Source organism: Palaemon carinicauda, chromosome 40 (genome assembly GCF_036898095.1).
Source record: "Palaemon carinicauda isolate YSFRI2023 chromosome 40, ASM3689809v2, whole genome shotgun sequence".
Classification (NCBI taxonomy): domain Eukaryota; kingdom Metazoa; phylum Arthropoda; class Malacostraca; order Decapoda; family Palaemonidae; genus Palaemon; species Palaemon carinicauda.
Window position 1 is genome coordinate 42,807,741 of NC_090764.1, and position 16,416 is coordinate 42,824,156.

Genomic DNA, 16,416 nt, shown 5'->3' on the forward strand with positions numbered 1-16,416 from the left:
ATTCCTGATTTTATTTTAGCAGTTATTCAAAATAACAAACATAAAATAAATAAGTACCTGGTAAGGAAGTCGACTTGAACAATTACTCTGCCTTTTTAAGTACGTCTTCCTTACTGAGCCTCGCGATCCTCATAGGATGCTGAGCGACTCCTAGGAGCTGAAGTATGAAGGGTTGCAACCCATACTAAAGGTCCTCATCAAAACCTCTAATCTAGGCGCTTCTCAAGAAATGACTTTGACCACCCGCCAAATCAAGTAGGATGCGAAAGGCTTCCTAGCCTTCCGGACAACCCAAAACAATAATAAAACATTTCAAGAGAAAGATTAAAAAGGTTATGGAATTAGGGAATTGTAGTGGTGGAGCCCTCACCACTACTGCACTCGTTGCTACGAATGGTCCCAGAGTGTAGCAGGTCTCGTAAAGAGACTGGACATTCTTAAGATAAAAGACGCGAACACTGATTTGCTTTTCCAATAGGTTGCGTCGAATATACTTTGCAGAGATCTATTTTGTTTAAAGGCCACGGAAGTTGCGACAGCTCTAACTTCGTGTGTCCTTACCTTCAGCAAAGCTTGGTCTTCCTCATTCAGATGGGAATGAGCTTCTCGTATTAACAGTCTGATAAAATAGGATAAAGAATTCTCTGACAAAGGCAAAGATGGATTCTTAACTGAACACCATAAAGCTTCAGACGGGCCTCGTAAAGGTTTTTAAATAGAACTTAAGAGCTCTTACAGGACATAATACTCTTTCTAGTTCATTTCAAACCATGCGATAAGTTTGGAATATCGAACGATATTGGTCAAGGCCGAGAAGGCAGGTCGTGTTTGGCTAGAAAACCAAGTTGTAAAACATGTAGCCGTTTCGGATGAGAATCCGATGTTCTTGCTGAAGGCATGAATCTCACTGACTCTTTTAGCTGTGGTTAAGCATATCAGGAAAAGAGTCTTAAAGGTGAGATCTTTCAGGGAGGCTGATTGAAGCGGTTCGAACCTGTCTGACATAAGGAATCTTAGTATCACGTCTAAATTCCAACCAGGTGTAACCAAACGACGCTCCTTCGTGGTCTCAAAAGACTTAAGGAGATCTTGTAGATCTTTATTGTTGGAAAGATCTAAGCCTCTGTGACGGAAGACTGATGCCAACATGCTTCTGTAACCCTTGATAGTGGGAGCTGAAAGAGATCGTTCTTTCCTCAGATATAAGAGAAAGTCAGCTATTTGAGTTACAGAGGTACTGGTCGAGGATACGGATACTGACTTGCACCAGTTTCGGAAGATTTCCCACTTCGATTGGTAGATTCTAAGGGTGGATGTTCTCCTTGCTCTAGCAAACGCTCTGGTTGCCTCCTTCGAAAAGCCTCTAGCTCTCGAGAGTCTTTCGATAATCTGAAGGCAGTCAGACGAAGAGCGTGGAGGCCTTGGTGTACCTTCTTTACGCGTGGCTGACGTAGAAGGTCCACCCTTAGGGGAAGTGTTCTGGGAACGTCTACTAGCCATCGAAGTACCTCGGTGAGTTATTCTCTCGCGGGCCAGAGGGAAGCAACTAGCGTCAACCTTGTCCCTTCGTGAGAGGCGAACTTCTGCAGTACCTTGTTGACAATCTTGAACGGAGGGAATGCATATAGATCTAGATGTGACCAATCTAGTAGAAAGGCATCTATATGAACTACTGCTGGGTCCGGGATAGATGAGCAAACTATTGGGAGCCTCTTGGTCATCGAGGTTGCGAAGAGATCTATGGTTGGCTGGCCCCAGGTGGCCCAAAGTCTCTTGCATACATCCTTGTGGAGGGTCCAATCTGTTGGAATTATTTGTCCCTTCCTACTGAGACAATCTGCTATGACATTCAAGTTGCCTTGGATGAACCTCGTTACTAGTGAAAAGTCTAGACCTGTTGACCAGGTGAGGAGGTCCCTTGCGATCTCGTACCATGTCAGAGAGTAGGTCCCTCCTTGCTTGGAGATGTACGTCAAAGCCGGGTGTTGTCCGAGTTCACCTCCACCACTTTGCCTTGAAGGAGAGACCTGAAGCTTTTCCAGGTCAGACGTACTGCCAGTAGCTTCTTGCAGTTGAAATGCATTGTCCTTTGACTCGAGTTCCATAATCCCGAGCATTCCCTACCGCCTAAAGTCGCACCCCAGCCTACGTCCGATGCGTCCGAGAAGAGAACGTGGTTGGAAGTCTGAACAGTCAGGGGAAGACCCTTTCTAAGGTTGATAAAGTCCTTTCACCAAGTCAGACCAGACTTTATCTTTCCGGAAACCGGGATCGAGACCGCTTCTAGCGTCTTGTCCTTTTTCCAGTGAAAATCTAGATGATACAGAAGAGGACGGAGGAGTAGTCTTCCAAGTGACACAAAAGAACCACGGATGACAGTGTCCTTACCAGACTCATCCACAGCCTGACAGGGCAGCGTTCCTTCTTCAGCATCTTCTGGATGGATAGCAGGGCTGGGGGTTGATCGTCTAGTTCAGCAACGTCCTCATCAGAGGGTTCCTTATCCGAAACTGATGAGGAAACGGCAACGGAGTGGGCAACGTCTGACTCGCTGAATCCGGTCGCACTGGTGGATGCGTGACGGAGCCGGACGCAATATCATGGTACTGCTGCACAGTCTGTGAACTGTCAACCATGGGGACGCGAGGAAGTACAGCGTCAACCCGAAACTGTCTAGACTGTCTGGGTTGTGCAGTCAACACCCTACCGGGTTGCTGAGGTTGACGCACTGCGTCACAACAAGTCACCTCTGCTGGTTGTTGAACGTCTTCCTAGTGACACACTGAACGTCAACAACCACCTCCGAGCGTCGCTTAACGTCAACGTGCGACTGGCAACCCACACTGGGTCGCATCGGTGGAGGAACCACCTCAACTGGCGGACGCGAGTAGGATACCTCAGTGTCAACAGGGCGCACAACCAACCGGTAGGAAGGTTGTTGGCCAGAAGGTTCTTCTCCGTAAAAAGTCCTCTATCAAGGACACAAGCTTGGACTGCATGTCTTGCAGCAAAGCCCATTAGGGTCTACGGGAGCAGGTGTGGCAACAGACGGGGTTAGCTACTGAAGCGGAACCATTTACCATCTCTGGAAGCCTTGTTATGCTTTAATTAAAGTCCATAGGAGGCTAAGCAGCTTAAGGCTCCTCTCCAAAAGACAGAGTCCTCAAAGGAATATCAGTAGGAGGGAGAACAGCACTTTCTCATCCACAGGAACCTTGTCCGAGAAAAGCTAGGTTATCTCAGTGAGGGTCTCACTGGTGCATAAGCAGCAGAACAGAAGGCAACGTTATGTAAATGCTTGACAGTCTGTGAACTGTCAAAAACTGAACTGTCAACCACAACAGGTGCGTGAGGACATACAGCACTGGTGCATTAGCAGCAGACCAGAAGGCAACGTTATGTAACTGCTTGACAGTCTGTGAACTGTCAAAAACTGAACTGTCAACCACAACAGGTGCGTGAGGACATACAGCACGGGTGCATGCGTAGCTGCACTGGATCCAACATCATGCCGCTGCTGGTCAGTCTGAGAGCTGGCAACAACCAAAGCGGAGTGGTGGTGCGTGGTGGGGACTGCCGTGGGTTGCGGAGACTGCCGCATCGCGTCAAAACACGACAGCTTGACTGCACCTTCCCACTGCTGATGCGGTAGCTCACGCATGTCAACGGAGGGTGCCGCACGTCGGCTAACGTCAACATGCGTCTGGCAGGGTCGACTGCGCATCGTTGGTGGAGCTCTCACAGCCGGAGTGTGGGAGCAGGCAGCCTCAGCGTGAGCTGGGCGCACAACCGTGGCAGGTTGTAGGCTAACGGGTGCAGCGCCAACCTCTCCGCAGCCGGAGTGTGGGAGCAGGCAGCCTCAGCGTGCGCTGGGCGCACAACCGTGGCAGGTTGTAGGCTAACGGGTGCAGCGTTAACCTTCTCCGCACGAAACTCCTGCATAACCGCAGCTAACTGAGTCTGCATAGACTGCAGTAAAGACCACTCAGGGTCTACAAAAGCGGCAACAGACGGAGCTACTGTCCGTTGTGACTGAGGGTCTAAAACAGCGGGTGCGGCAACATACGGAGTTACTGCCTGTTGCGGTACCACCTTGCCTCTCTTGGGAGGTGTGCAGTCGTCGGATGACTGCAGCGAGTCCGAACTGACCCAGTGGCTACACCTGGGCCGTTGGACTTGCGCGGAAGGGACCGACTTGCACTTAATAAGCTGCGAGACCTTGGTCCAAGGTTTCTTACGAGAAACCTCTTCCGCAGACGAGAAGTAAATGGGCTCTCTCGTCTTTGTGTGGGTGGGGCGATCTTGGGTAGATATGCCCGAAACCACGGAGGGAAAAACGTCTGTTCGCTGATCAAGGCCTGAGGAACCCATAAGTCGTTCGACATTACTTCTCCCCTGGGCTTGGGAGCTTGCAAGAGGTCCCGGACTAGGTGAACAACAGGCACGAACAGACGAACCCTCGGACGCAACACTGTAACACTTTGCGCATATCACTTTATCACTTTGATTTTCTGTTTTGCACTTATTTCACTGAAATCGAAACTTTTACTGATTTCTACCTGAAACATGCAATCCTACCCTTCATTAAAAGGTAGTAATTGCGAAAACAGACGTATAATGCAACAGAAAGCATATATAAAGATAAAGAATTCAGTGGCTGGGAAAGAGACTAAACACTAGATCAAATAAACTACGTTTACAATCTCTCACCGCACATAGCCTGGGAACAAGAATAAAACCCTAGAAACGTTTTACCTTCTTCCCCTACAGCGACTAGGGAGGAGAGTAAAACGAGAACAACGTTACCCGCTTGAACGAAACGTTTTATCTCCTCTCTCTCCCTCCGTCTCTATCTCTCTCTTTCTCTCTAGATTTCGCACCTGAGAGAAGAGCCCAATTATATATCGTCAAAACATGTGATTTGCTAAAGGAAAAAACTGAAAGGTTTTCCAAATAAAAAGTTCCTTTAATTTAGAATTTAAACCATTTAAGCTAAGAAAGAATGAACGAAACGCTAGAATAGGTTTACTCTTACTGCAAAGTGAAACCGTGATACACTCTCTCTCTATCGTAACGATAGAGCGCAAGTTGAACGTCCTGAACGTCAACAACTGCGAGACTAAAAAACTAAACGTTAGTTCATCTTTGAAAACAGTACGAGACTATCAAAGAAATTCTTTCATAAAACATTAAATTTAAAAAGTTTTAAATTCTTTAAAGGTTAAATACGATATAACGGGCTCAACGTTGATTAACTTCGGTTCCAAGTTAGGACCGCCTACTAAAAGGAAAGGTCGCAAATAAACAAAACATAAAAATTTATTTTTATATGTTTATAATAAAAGGAAAGTTAATCGAAGAGGCCTAATAAAGGCGGAGAGATATAAAATATAAAGATCTATAACGTGTTAAGCAAAATTACTAAAAACCTAAACACACTTCCGTCTAAGGGAAGGGTCGGCCATTTAAAAGTGAAAGAGAGTCCATACTCTCTTTGTCACCAAAATAAAATCTATCCAAAACGAGTTCAAGTTTTGAAATGAAGAAAAAACCCCTGCATAGCGAAAGCTCAAAACTGGAATAGTGTACTTCACCAAATAGTTGTGAAAACAAATCCAGTTAGTAACAGCGTATTTAGTAGGTCTTGCCAGTGGCACGACAGAGAGAAAATTGGTTCTTTGTTGACATCGAGTACTTGAGTACCTACTTGACAGATGGCGCTGTTGATGTACACCCCCACCTGTATAGCGATCGCTGGCGTATTCCGCCCGTAGGTTTTTCTGTCGGGCAGCAGAGCTGACAGCTATATGATCATCGGGTAAGTTTAATATTGAAAATAACTGATCAACCAACACGCAGAGGTCTAAATCTTTACCAAAGAGGAAGTTAGCAACAAGATGTAGATCAGTGACTTCAGTTCCATGCAGTGCTACAGTACAATTGAAACTCTCCGTATATGCCCTCTATTTGCTCTATATATGTTGACAAATATGTAGGTACTTCATGAAAAAAACAGAATTTTTACCAAAGTTAACAACTTTAACAACTTCTATATGGTTCCTTCATTCTCAACAACAAATAATTTCTTCTCCTTTCACTTCACATTGCTAGTTTTTTCATGTCTTTTAAATCTTGACTAATATTTTAGGCAATGACCTGGATATTAATATTTATAACTAAATTTTTGTAGCACAATTAATATCTACATTAAAACAATAAGTGAATCTGTATTTTAAACAAAGAAATTGACTTCATGGATGATGCATCACATCTATCTTCCAGACTTATATGTCCAGCTTGACTGAACTATCCCAAGGAAGAGGCCTTTCATTCATCTTCCAAGCTGTTATGTCTAGCTCCACTGAACAGTAAAGAACAGAGATCCAGATTCAATGATAACTCACATGGCAGGCCCTACTTTGCCCAGTTGGGAATATAAGCTGTTATATTGTGCATTCTTACTACAAACCTTAGAACTATGATGACATTGCCTGACTCTACCGACAAAAAGAAGCATACCATCAGGCATCACACTTCCATAGCTTGTGCCACTATGATTCCTCAAGTGAGTCACTGTTATCTAGTTGTTAGACAACACACCTGTGGCCTTTTCTTTTTCATAGTGGAGCTAATAGGCCACCATTAACTCAAGTCAATATTCTATCACTTGTCCTACAACCTACAAAGTCTTGTTGGCTGAAGATGTAGCAGGTTCACTCTATACCAATGACTTAATGAGTTCATTATATAGTAAATCAATACCTTCAAGAAGAGGAGAATTAACTCAGCTTCTAACACATGGCTTGGTTAAAACAGAGCCACAACCTTACAAACTAAAATCTGGAATGACTGAAGGAGCCACCTTCTACAGTGGCAAAAGGTGCCTAATCAGGGACTACCACAAATTTGTCAGAGGTTCCTAACTAAACCAAGGGTGCACGTTCAATGAAGAAAATCTTATGATCTTGCCATGTATCAATCAAACAATAGGTGATTCTGTGTACATAGCTCTCTGGTGATCCAATAATGCAATGGTGTGACTTTTGGGAAAAATCACCGTAAATTCATGAGTCAACCTATGAAAACGAGACACATTATCTTTGTAGATCTTTGACCTAACAGAAAACGCAAAAAGAAAAGTGATAGCAGTAACATATGTGCTGTAAGCCTCCATAAAAAATTCAGTTCATCCTGTGGTTTGACCACGTTTAACACTTTTTGGAGTGCTCTCGCATAAATCTTTTCTTTAGATAAAGAAGAGCATTTGTGAAGAACTATTGCATTTTTATTGGTACAAAGTATTATTAAGACTTTAAGGATACATTTGAATACTTTCTGATAAGAAAAAAGTGATGGTGAAGCATATGGATAAAATAAGAGCCAGCAAATTTCATGGAATTTTATTCAACGAAGACGGAGAAATTGATACGGAGGGGTCTACATCTTCATTGCTTTGGAAAGTAATTTTGTGAAGGCGAGATTTACCAGAATATTAAGATGAATTTAGTGGTTACTCTAGCGAATAAAAGATGCTCACGAATTACGATAGCTTGGTGGGGGAATGAAGACAAGTGCTGCTGTTGTTAATAGTGTAAGGCCTGTCTGTGCTGTCAATGGCTTTGTTTGCCCCAGGAACAACCCTTACCATCCCAGGTTGGGGCCTCGCTTATCTCGATCTCCCAAGGTACAACCTTGCTCCCCTCAACCTCCCAAGCTACAACATATTTTGCCACGACCTCCCGGGCTATAACCTTATTCTATGAGAGAAACAGGCCTCAAAGAGCCGTAAAATAAATTCATTTGGAAATGATTTCGACAACGAACTTGACTTCGGCGAGTCCGATGGGAGTAATGAGTCTAATGTAGGTCCACCAAGCAGGTTGGATTGGGTAATGATAAGGGAGATCATCTTCAACCTATGCCCATTGTTCATAGGAGGATTGTAATCATGTATGGTAATAGAGAAGGGTAATCAAGCCAAACAGTGTGGCAGGCAGGAGAGCGATAACCCCACGTGCCCATGAGTCAGTGGAAGAGCAGGACAGAGACACAAAGGCAGGTTGGTCTACCAATCCTTCACTTCCCATGGCATTGTCTTTCACAGGAACTCTTTGGCGCTAGATTCTATCCAGCTCTTTTTCAAGCGATATTTGTGTTAACAGTGTTTCTTTCAGTAAGGGTTCTAAAAGTTTGCAGTGCAGTACAGATTCAATGGCCTCTCACAGCCTCGAATTATTCAATTACTTTAGAACCTACTGCTGCCACACCAATACATTGCTGCATTCCTAGTCCCTCTACAGTATTAGACAACTAGATTATGAAACAGAACAAACTGGTAGTCTGAATCCTAATATCCTTTCACTTGCTAAAGTAAATGCAAATAAACACCTTGCATTAGGTATGTGGATGTCAAGGTATATCTTATAGATTCCCTCAAATCTTGATGAGTTGAACAAAGTTTCATACCAAAGCCGATCATTTGTATCATGTTTAAAATTAGGTAGGAACCAAATTATGGTCAAATATCCCCCATCTGCATACCATCTGAATGAGGATAGCCATTGATAGTAATGACCTAAACTCAAATCTATATCTAAATTTAAATTTGTATTCAAGTCGAGACTGCGCACTGAAATGCTACCAAAATTGTTTTTCAGTTCCTTAATTCAATACATTAGGCTAAAATTTAAACAGAAAACCTTATCTTAAAATCTCCCCTTCTGCCCTACTGAGCCAAGGGTATACTACTGGATTTACTAAAATTAAAGTTGACTTCTTCCAAATAATAATTAGCAAATACAGAGTAGCAATGTCACTATGCTGTATTTAAAACTTTCTCCAAAGATAAATTCCTGTTAAAGTTCAAATATTACGAAGTTTCCCTTTCAAATCTGGTAAAAAAGTTTCAACCAACTGTTTATGGCCATCTACAATATTCTTATAAAAGGGCATAGCGTTTGTTGAAAGTGGTCTTGTAATATTACATATGTCACCAAAAGGATTTTTTTAACCTACCCTCTGTTCTGCTTAAACCTCTTCAAGTACAATTGCAACACCTCCTTGAGAAGAGAGATGTGATAAGTATAAGACCACTTCTTCCTTATTTAGCTTTGAAATTCAGCAAAACTTTAATAAATGCATCTTTTCACAGTTGAATCCAACTAAAATAGAGATAGCCTATAAGTTACTGACTATTTTGACTCTTGCTAGGGCTAAGATATATATAGTAGAAAAAAGTCAAATACTTAAATGGCCTTTAATCCAGAGGTTCAAAGTGAAGATGTGTTAAATACCTTAGTAAAACATCCAAATTCTAACTACTGTAATTGGCTGGTTGCTATCTAGTGACGCTTTAGATACGATGGAGTGATCGCTGGTGAAGACACCCATGAGGATCTAACTTCAGAAGTCCAGAACACGTTACTGCTCTGGATCCGGAAGCTCTTGCATGTGCATGAATCCTGCCTCCAAAATCCTGCCGCTACGATCGCCCGATGGAAAAACTATTACTGCTGCTATATCACCGTATTCTCCGATACACCATCCTCTGCTAGGGAATCCACTTGAACTCTTCCAAATTGACCAAGAACCATAGATCATGGCAAAAGGAAAGAAAACTTTCTTATTCCTTAAGCAATTGACTCCTGGAGGAGGATAGAATTTGCCAATCGTCAAGATACCTAATCAGTGGAGTTCCATTCAAGTGCTCTCAAGTAGAGCCAAGCATGAACACTTTAGGGAGCAGTAGAAAGTTCAAAGCACAGAACTTTGAGCTGGTACACTACTCTCCTGATGAAAAGAGTGGAGATACTTCCTGTAGGATCAAAGGATTAGTATCCACAAGGATGTACTGTATTCTTCAGGTCCACAGAAGCATGAAGTTTTTATTTCTTATGACGGACCATACACTGCTTGAATGGTATTAGGGGACAAACTTGTTCAACAAAGAAAGAGTGATGACTGGTCTCCAGCCATACATTGACTTCTCTATCAAGAAGAGTCGACTGAAGGAGACCGGATAACTGTCTCTGATGACCTCGAGGGCATTCTTATTCCATCCCCTTCACCTTTGTCACTATGGAAAGAGTTTCTGGCAATATCTGACGGTAGGTCTGGACCGTCCTCAGTGTGTATGAGAGAATGGCAAGAATTGATGAAAGGCAGGTGGTATCTGTCCCGGAGGACTTCTGTCCCCCAGTTTTCTGTCCCATGTAAGAGTCCCTCTGATCAAAGTCTTAACAGGCATCTTCCCCACTCGTGGCAGTTGTAAGAGGGGAAAGCCAATTTCAGCATTCACTTCTTCCTTCCTCCCCCAATCCCCTTTCATGGGCTGACCAGGTTGAGGGGGAAAAAGGTGATCAGCCTTTAATGATGATGTCTTCTTTGGGTCAGAAGTAGCAACATTCAGTATGAGACCAAAAGTTGAGCGTGCTTATACTTCTCAGTGTGGGATAGTTTTTAGCATGTAACTAACATGTCAGAAACAATTACATGCTCTGAATAGCTATCTGGCAAAGTCTATACTCCAAAAAGAAACAGTCAAGACCTGTCTCAAAGAAAGAAGTTTATTAGATACAGGCATATGCTCTGCATTGGGAACTGGTATAGCCTGATGAGCAACTATACGAGGAATAAACTCGAGCAAAGTATTTGGCCCCTCAAAAATTCCATAATCGGGCAACAAAGTAGGTTCTGATAAAAAAAGTTCCAGAAAAGCTTAAAAAATAAAAATTTCAACACAAAGAAAGGTGGCTGACCGAGTACACAGCTAAACCACACATGAGAAATCAAAATAGTGGTGACTGCTTACACAACCAACTTATCTACCAGTGTGTCTTACCAGAAGGAACAAGGATTTTACATACATCTTTGGTAGAAATCATATGTCATCTTTCATTTTACCTAAAGCTCTTAATTAAAGAATGGATAGCCAATGAGTTTCAGGAAGTTTTCTAGATATACTGCATTATCAAGTGCTGACAAATGCTTTTCTACAATAAAAATATAAAACACATACATGATGCTTCCTGACACACAACTATCTACTTATTCATCATTTCTAAAATGAAATCTCTCACAAGTAAAATCTAGCTAAGCATCTAACTATAATTCTAACAAGGCTAACATTCCATGCATCTGCTTTGGATTTTTAAATCAGGAGCCTGTACTAAGTTTGTACCATTAATTTATTATTTTTCAAGTTCAAGAAAAGTAATAAGCAAGTCTGGATATACTGTATATACAGTACAATTAATAAATTCACTAACAAGAGTTAACAAAATCTTATCTAGCTTTGGAAATTCTTGGGAAAGGTGATGAATTGCTTAAAAAATATGCTGCGTGTATGAGCTAAATTCGGCTGTAATAAAACTACTAACCTCAGGACGGCAAAAATGATCTTCATTTATTCCTAGTTCAGCATTGATAGCAGCTTCTTCAGCAGCCATTTCTGAATCTGTTCCTGGGCTTCTGAAATTGCAAAATGTCTAATTACCATACCACTCGAGTAAGAGCGGACAAAGATTTGTCTAATCAACAAAACATGTTTATCCCAACAAAGTGATAAACCCTGAGAACATTTGTGATCATTGGTCAATGCAAGTGGTAATATATTGGGGGGGGGGATGAGTTTTAACCTGCATTTTAAATATTCAGTGATAAATATAAAGCATTATAAACCATGAGACAAAATAAAACTAATTTGACATTTGCTCATATGTCAGTGCCATACAAATACTTTCATAAAATTCCTCTCCTGCATCAGTATAGATGGCATATACTATTGCATATTATATACAAGTATATGAATGTTATACATTTGGCAATTGAATAAAAGAACTTACTGTAAGTCATCCAGTTATGAAAGTATTGACATAAAATGTTTTATGGATATAATGCATCTACAAGAAATTATTAAGAAAACCATGTTTCAGCTTCAGACATTTGCATCGTATATACAATACATATAAGTGGAAATTTTTTTATGATTATGACAGAAGAATAGTGTGCCTATTAGAAACAAAAGTAAATGGCATAACGTGGCACCAAAGAAAAGAACACAGTCACTCGGTTTCTGCTAGCATACACTTCTGGATTGCTGTTCCCTGTGCTTTTTACAGAAACTTTTTTGGTAACTTATAGCCTTTCATTATGGCTGCTCCCAAGTATAAGGCAGATAAAGATGACAGTACTTCAAAGAAAAGGAAAACCATAACCATAGAAAAGAAATTAGACATTGGAAAATGGACAAAGAAGGGAAGAAACAATGAAAATCATCAGCTGCATACTCCAACCAAGCTGCTCAATTGTCAAGATGATTACCAAAGTTAAAGATTGTAACTCTGAGGATGTGATGGGATCTGCTCCTATGAAATCGACAGTACAAGTAATCATGAAGCTGCAGTGGCCTTAATATTGAAATGGAGCAACTGTTAGTTCTTTGGTTGCATGGCCATTGTCAACCAGTAATTCCAGTGAGACTTCTGTTAATTCAAGAGAAAGAAGAATAATTGTTTGAGGAGTTCAGATGTAAAAAGTAGGAAGAGAGTAATAGTGAAACATTTGTGGCTAGTAGGGGTTGGTTCAAGTGGTTTATTATCAACACCCAAAAGTTCAAGGTGAAGCTACCACTGGTGATGAGAAAGCGGCAAGCGTGTATCCTAATATGTTAGCTGATATAATTAAGGAAGGATTACCATGCTGAACAGGTCTTTAATAAGAATAAAACAAGTTTATTTTGTAAGTGTATGCTTAATCGGACCTACTGTATATTGCCAGGGAGAGAGCAGCACCAGGCCATAAATCTGGCCGGGAGACAATGCCTTTGCTTTCTGGGGTTAATGCTGCTGATGATTGGAAGTCTAAGCCTTCTTCCTCAAACCCTAATCAACATGTCAAAGCCAATGCAGAGATAATGACCACTTCACTTCCGGAAAAATGGAAGACCTGTTTTCGACTTTCTTAAGAAAGAAGTATGCCTCCTTTTACAATGCTGAACCAGGCTCAAATGCAATCGGAAAAGAGGCTAGCTCCTATTTCTCATCCCATGCCTTAGCCTACAGATAGGTTTCTTTAGGCAGTCAAACTTTGTTTATAAAGCAAGGGGAGGCTACTAAAGATATTCCAAAGAAAACAGTGGGGCTGGTAGGTCACAGAGAGCAGAGAGATTTCGAATTGGGAACATTGGAACTTTTCCCCTGGGGGAGAAGAGCATAATCTCAAGAGATCTCAGTTGGTTAAAACATCCTTCATGCCACAACTTTTATCAGACCAGAATTATGGAACTCAACTCCTTTGTAAGCAAGATGATGAAAAAAGGGATTATGAGTTTTTTTTTTTTATTTCAAGGCTGATTATACAGCTTACCAAATAAAGACTCTCTGATAAGAAGGGTAATCTTTCCCCTTTGACCAACCTGCAATTTTGCCAATTACCACACCAAGGGACTTGGACCAGTACTATAGATACAGTCAAGTCCTTGGAGACCACACAGTACCTCACCAATCACATATTTGTCCTTCATCAAAACTCATTTCTAATTCTAAAAACTCTGGTATTAATTTACAAAAAACTAACACCTATGATTGCTAACATTCATGGTAAGGATGAATTACGGTTGCTTAAGGGATAACAGGCATACTTACATCAGGTGACAATAGTAACTAAAAATACCTAAGAGAACTTTATATGACTGCAATATCCAGTCTTTTAAGAAAAAACTGAGGTAAATCTGAATAACAAAATTTATGAGAAATAGGTTGAAATACAAAATAAAATTTGATAGACACATCAAAGAGAGAAAAGAGTAAACACCACTATAGGTACTGACCTACCCAGATACCTGACTAATGAAGTGGGAATGTTACTGTTCTCCATAATTGGATGTCTAAAAAGGGCTCTTGGCCACAAGATAGGCAAATGTCAACTGATGGGTTTCCTTTAAAACAAATACAACCTAACTTACTGGTCACTTTGAGGATGATCTAGATAGGGTGACGTGGCATTTCGTGGAGTGGGTGGAAGAACACCAGGGTGTTCATCTTCATCCATATCCTCTTCTAGGTCATCCAAAGTATTTGGTGGGGAAGTAAGCAATCGTTTAACTCCAGAGGTGACTTCATGAACAGCTCCTCCTACTCCATATGACACATTTTGAACAACATCCCCCATTCCTGAGAGGCAATACAACATAATCATTTTCAAACATTATGGAAAGTACTGATGGTAGATAATTTTTGTTTCATCAACACAAACCTATTTTTTTACCTTATTCCTTATAGCTAAAAAAGTTTGCTAAGAGGCGAGTTTCTAAAAGAATACTTAAATCGTTCTCTAATAAAACTAAAATATCTGTTAATTGCCTGTGTCTTCACTACAAAAGCTTTCTCCATTATGCTAGACACTTCCTCAAAACACAATAAACATTCCTTACTTACTCCTGTAAGTCTGGAGAACTAGGATAAATATGATAGTATAATGAAGGTCAGATTATGAAAAAACAGATTTAGAATTATAAAATTTAATTTTCATACCTGTGAGACACAAGGGTAGTAACTAAAAAACCTGAACTTCTTATCCTTGGAATAAAAACTATTTCACATCCCCTTTACCCTCCCCTCTGGTAATTATCCATGCTACTGCGAGACAGACAAATAAGCGGATACTGCACTCATATATTCACAAGACCTACAAAGCTGACTCTCATCATACCGAAGTTGTTAAAGTCTACCAAAGTATCAAAATACAAATAGTTTTTATCAAAAAATGTTATTTTTAAAATAAAATAAATTTTTGAATATACTTACCCGGTGATTATATAAGCTGCAACTCTGTTGCTCGACAGAAAACTCTACGTTAAAAATCCGCCAGCGATCGCTATACAGGTAGGGGGTGTACATCAACAGCGCCATCTGTCGGGCAGGTACTCAGTACTCAATGTAAACACAGAACTCAATTTTCTCCTCGGTCCACTGGGTCTCTATTGGGGAGGAAGGGAGGGTCCTTTAATATATAATCACCGGGTAAGTATATTCAAAAATTTATTTTATTATAAAAATAACATTTTTCAATATTAAACTTAGCCGGTGATTATACAAGCTGATTCACACCCAGGGGGGTGGGTAGAGACCAGCAATAATTGTTTACATTATTATGAGCTAAGGATTTTTTATTTCATTTTAGCAGTTATTCAAAATAACAAACATAAAATAAATAAGTACCTGGTAAGGAAGTCGACTTGAACAATTACTCTGCCTTTTTAAGTACGTCTTCCTTACGGAGCCTCGCGATCCTCTTAGGATGCTGAGCGACCCCTAGGAGCTGAAGTATCAAGGGTTGCAACCCATACAACAGGACCTCATCAAAACCTCTAATCTAGGCGCTTCTCAAGAAATGACTTTGACCACCTGCCAAATCAAGTAGGATCCGAAAGGCTTCTTAGCCTTCCGGACAACCCAAAAACAATAATAAAACATTTAAAGAGAAAGATTAAAAAGGTTATGGAATTAGGGAATTGTAGTGGTTGAGCCCTCACCCACTACTGCACTCGTTGCTACGAATGGTCCCAGAGTGTAGCAGTTCTCGTAAAGAGACTGGACATTCTTAAGATAAAAAGACGCGAACACTGACTTGCTTTTCCAATAGGTTGCGTCAATTATACTTTGCAGAGATCTATTTTGTTTAAAGGCCACGGAAGTTGCGACAGCTCTAACTTCGTGTGTCCTTACCTTCAGCAAAGCTTGGTCTTCCTCATTCAAATGGGAATGAGCTTCTCGTATTAACAGTCTGATAAAATAGGATAAAGCATTCTTTGACATAGGCAAAGATGGTTTCTTAACTGAACACCATAAAGCTTCAGACGGGCCTCGTAAAGGTTTAGTTCGTTTTAAATAGAATTTAAGAGCTCTTACAGGGCATAAGACTCTTTCTAGTTCATTTCCAACCATACGATAAGTTTGGAATATCGAACGATATTGGCCAAGGCCGAGAAGGCAGCTCGTTTTGGCTAGAAAACAAAGTTGTAGAACATGTAGCCGTTTTGGATGAGAATCCGATGTTCTTGCTGAAGGCATGAATCTCACTGACTCTTTTAGCTGTGGCTAAGCATACCAGGAAAAGAGTCTTTAAGGTGAGATCTTTCAGGGAGGCTGATTGTAGCGGTTCAAACCTGTCTGACATAAGGAATCTTAGTACCATGTCTAAATTCCAACCAGGTGTAACCAAACGACGCTCCTTCGTGGTCTCAAAAGACTTAAGGAGGTCCTGTAGATCTTTATTGTTGGAAAGACCTAAGCCTCTGTGACAGAAGACTGATGCCAACATGCTTCTGTAACCCTTGATAGAGGAAGCTGAAAGAGATCGTTCTTTCCTCAGATATAAGAGGAAGTCAGCTATTTGAGTTACAGAGGTACTGGTCGA

At 41.0% G+C, this 16,416-nt stretch overlaps 2 protein-coding genes across 8 annotated transcripts in view; both read right to left on the bottom strand.

The window, feature by feature from the left end:
• LOC137631735 (band 4.1-like protein 4) overlaps nucleotides 1-16,416 on the bottom strand; it is a 773,040-nt gene that overhangs the window by 433,250 nt on the left and 323,374 nt on the right. The gene's annotated exons all lie outside the window — the stretch shown is intronic.
• The window catches only part of LOC137631739 (differentially expressed in FDCP 8 homolog), a 222,534-nt gene that overhangs the window by 163,481 nt on the left and 42,637 nt on the right, over nucleotides 1-16,416 (bottom strand). For all 3 annotated transcript variants that reach the window (XM_068363646.1, XM_068363644.1, XM_068363645.1), the window contains exons 2-3: nucleotides 13,964-14,171; nucleotides 11,379-11,469 (exon numbers count right to left, since the gene is read on the bottom strand). In XM_068363646.1, the coding sequence (XP_068219747.1) occupies nucleotides 11,379-11,469; nucleotides 13,964-14,171 (299 nt within the window). The remainder of the gene's footprint in view (nucleotides 1-11,378; nucleotides 11,470-13,963; nucleotides 14,172-16,416) is intronic.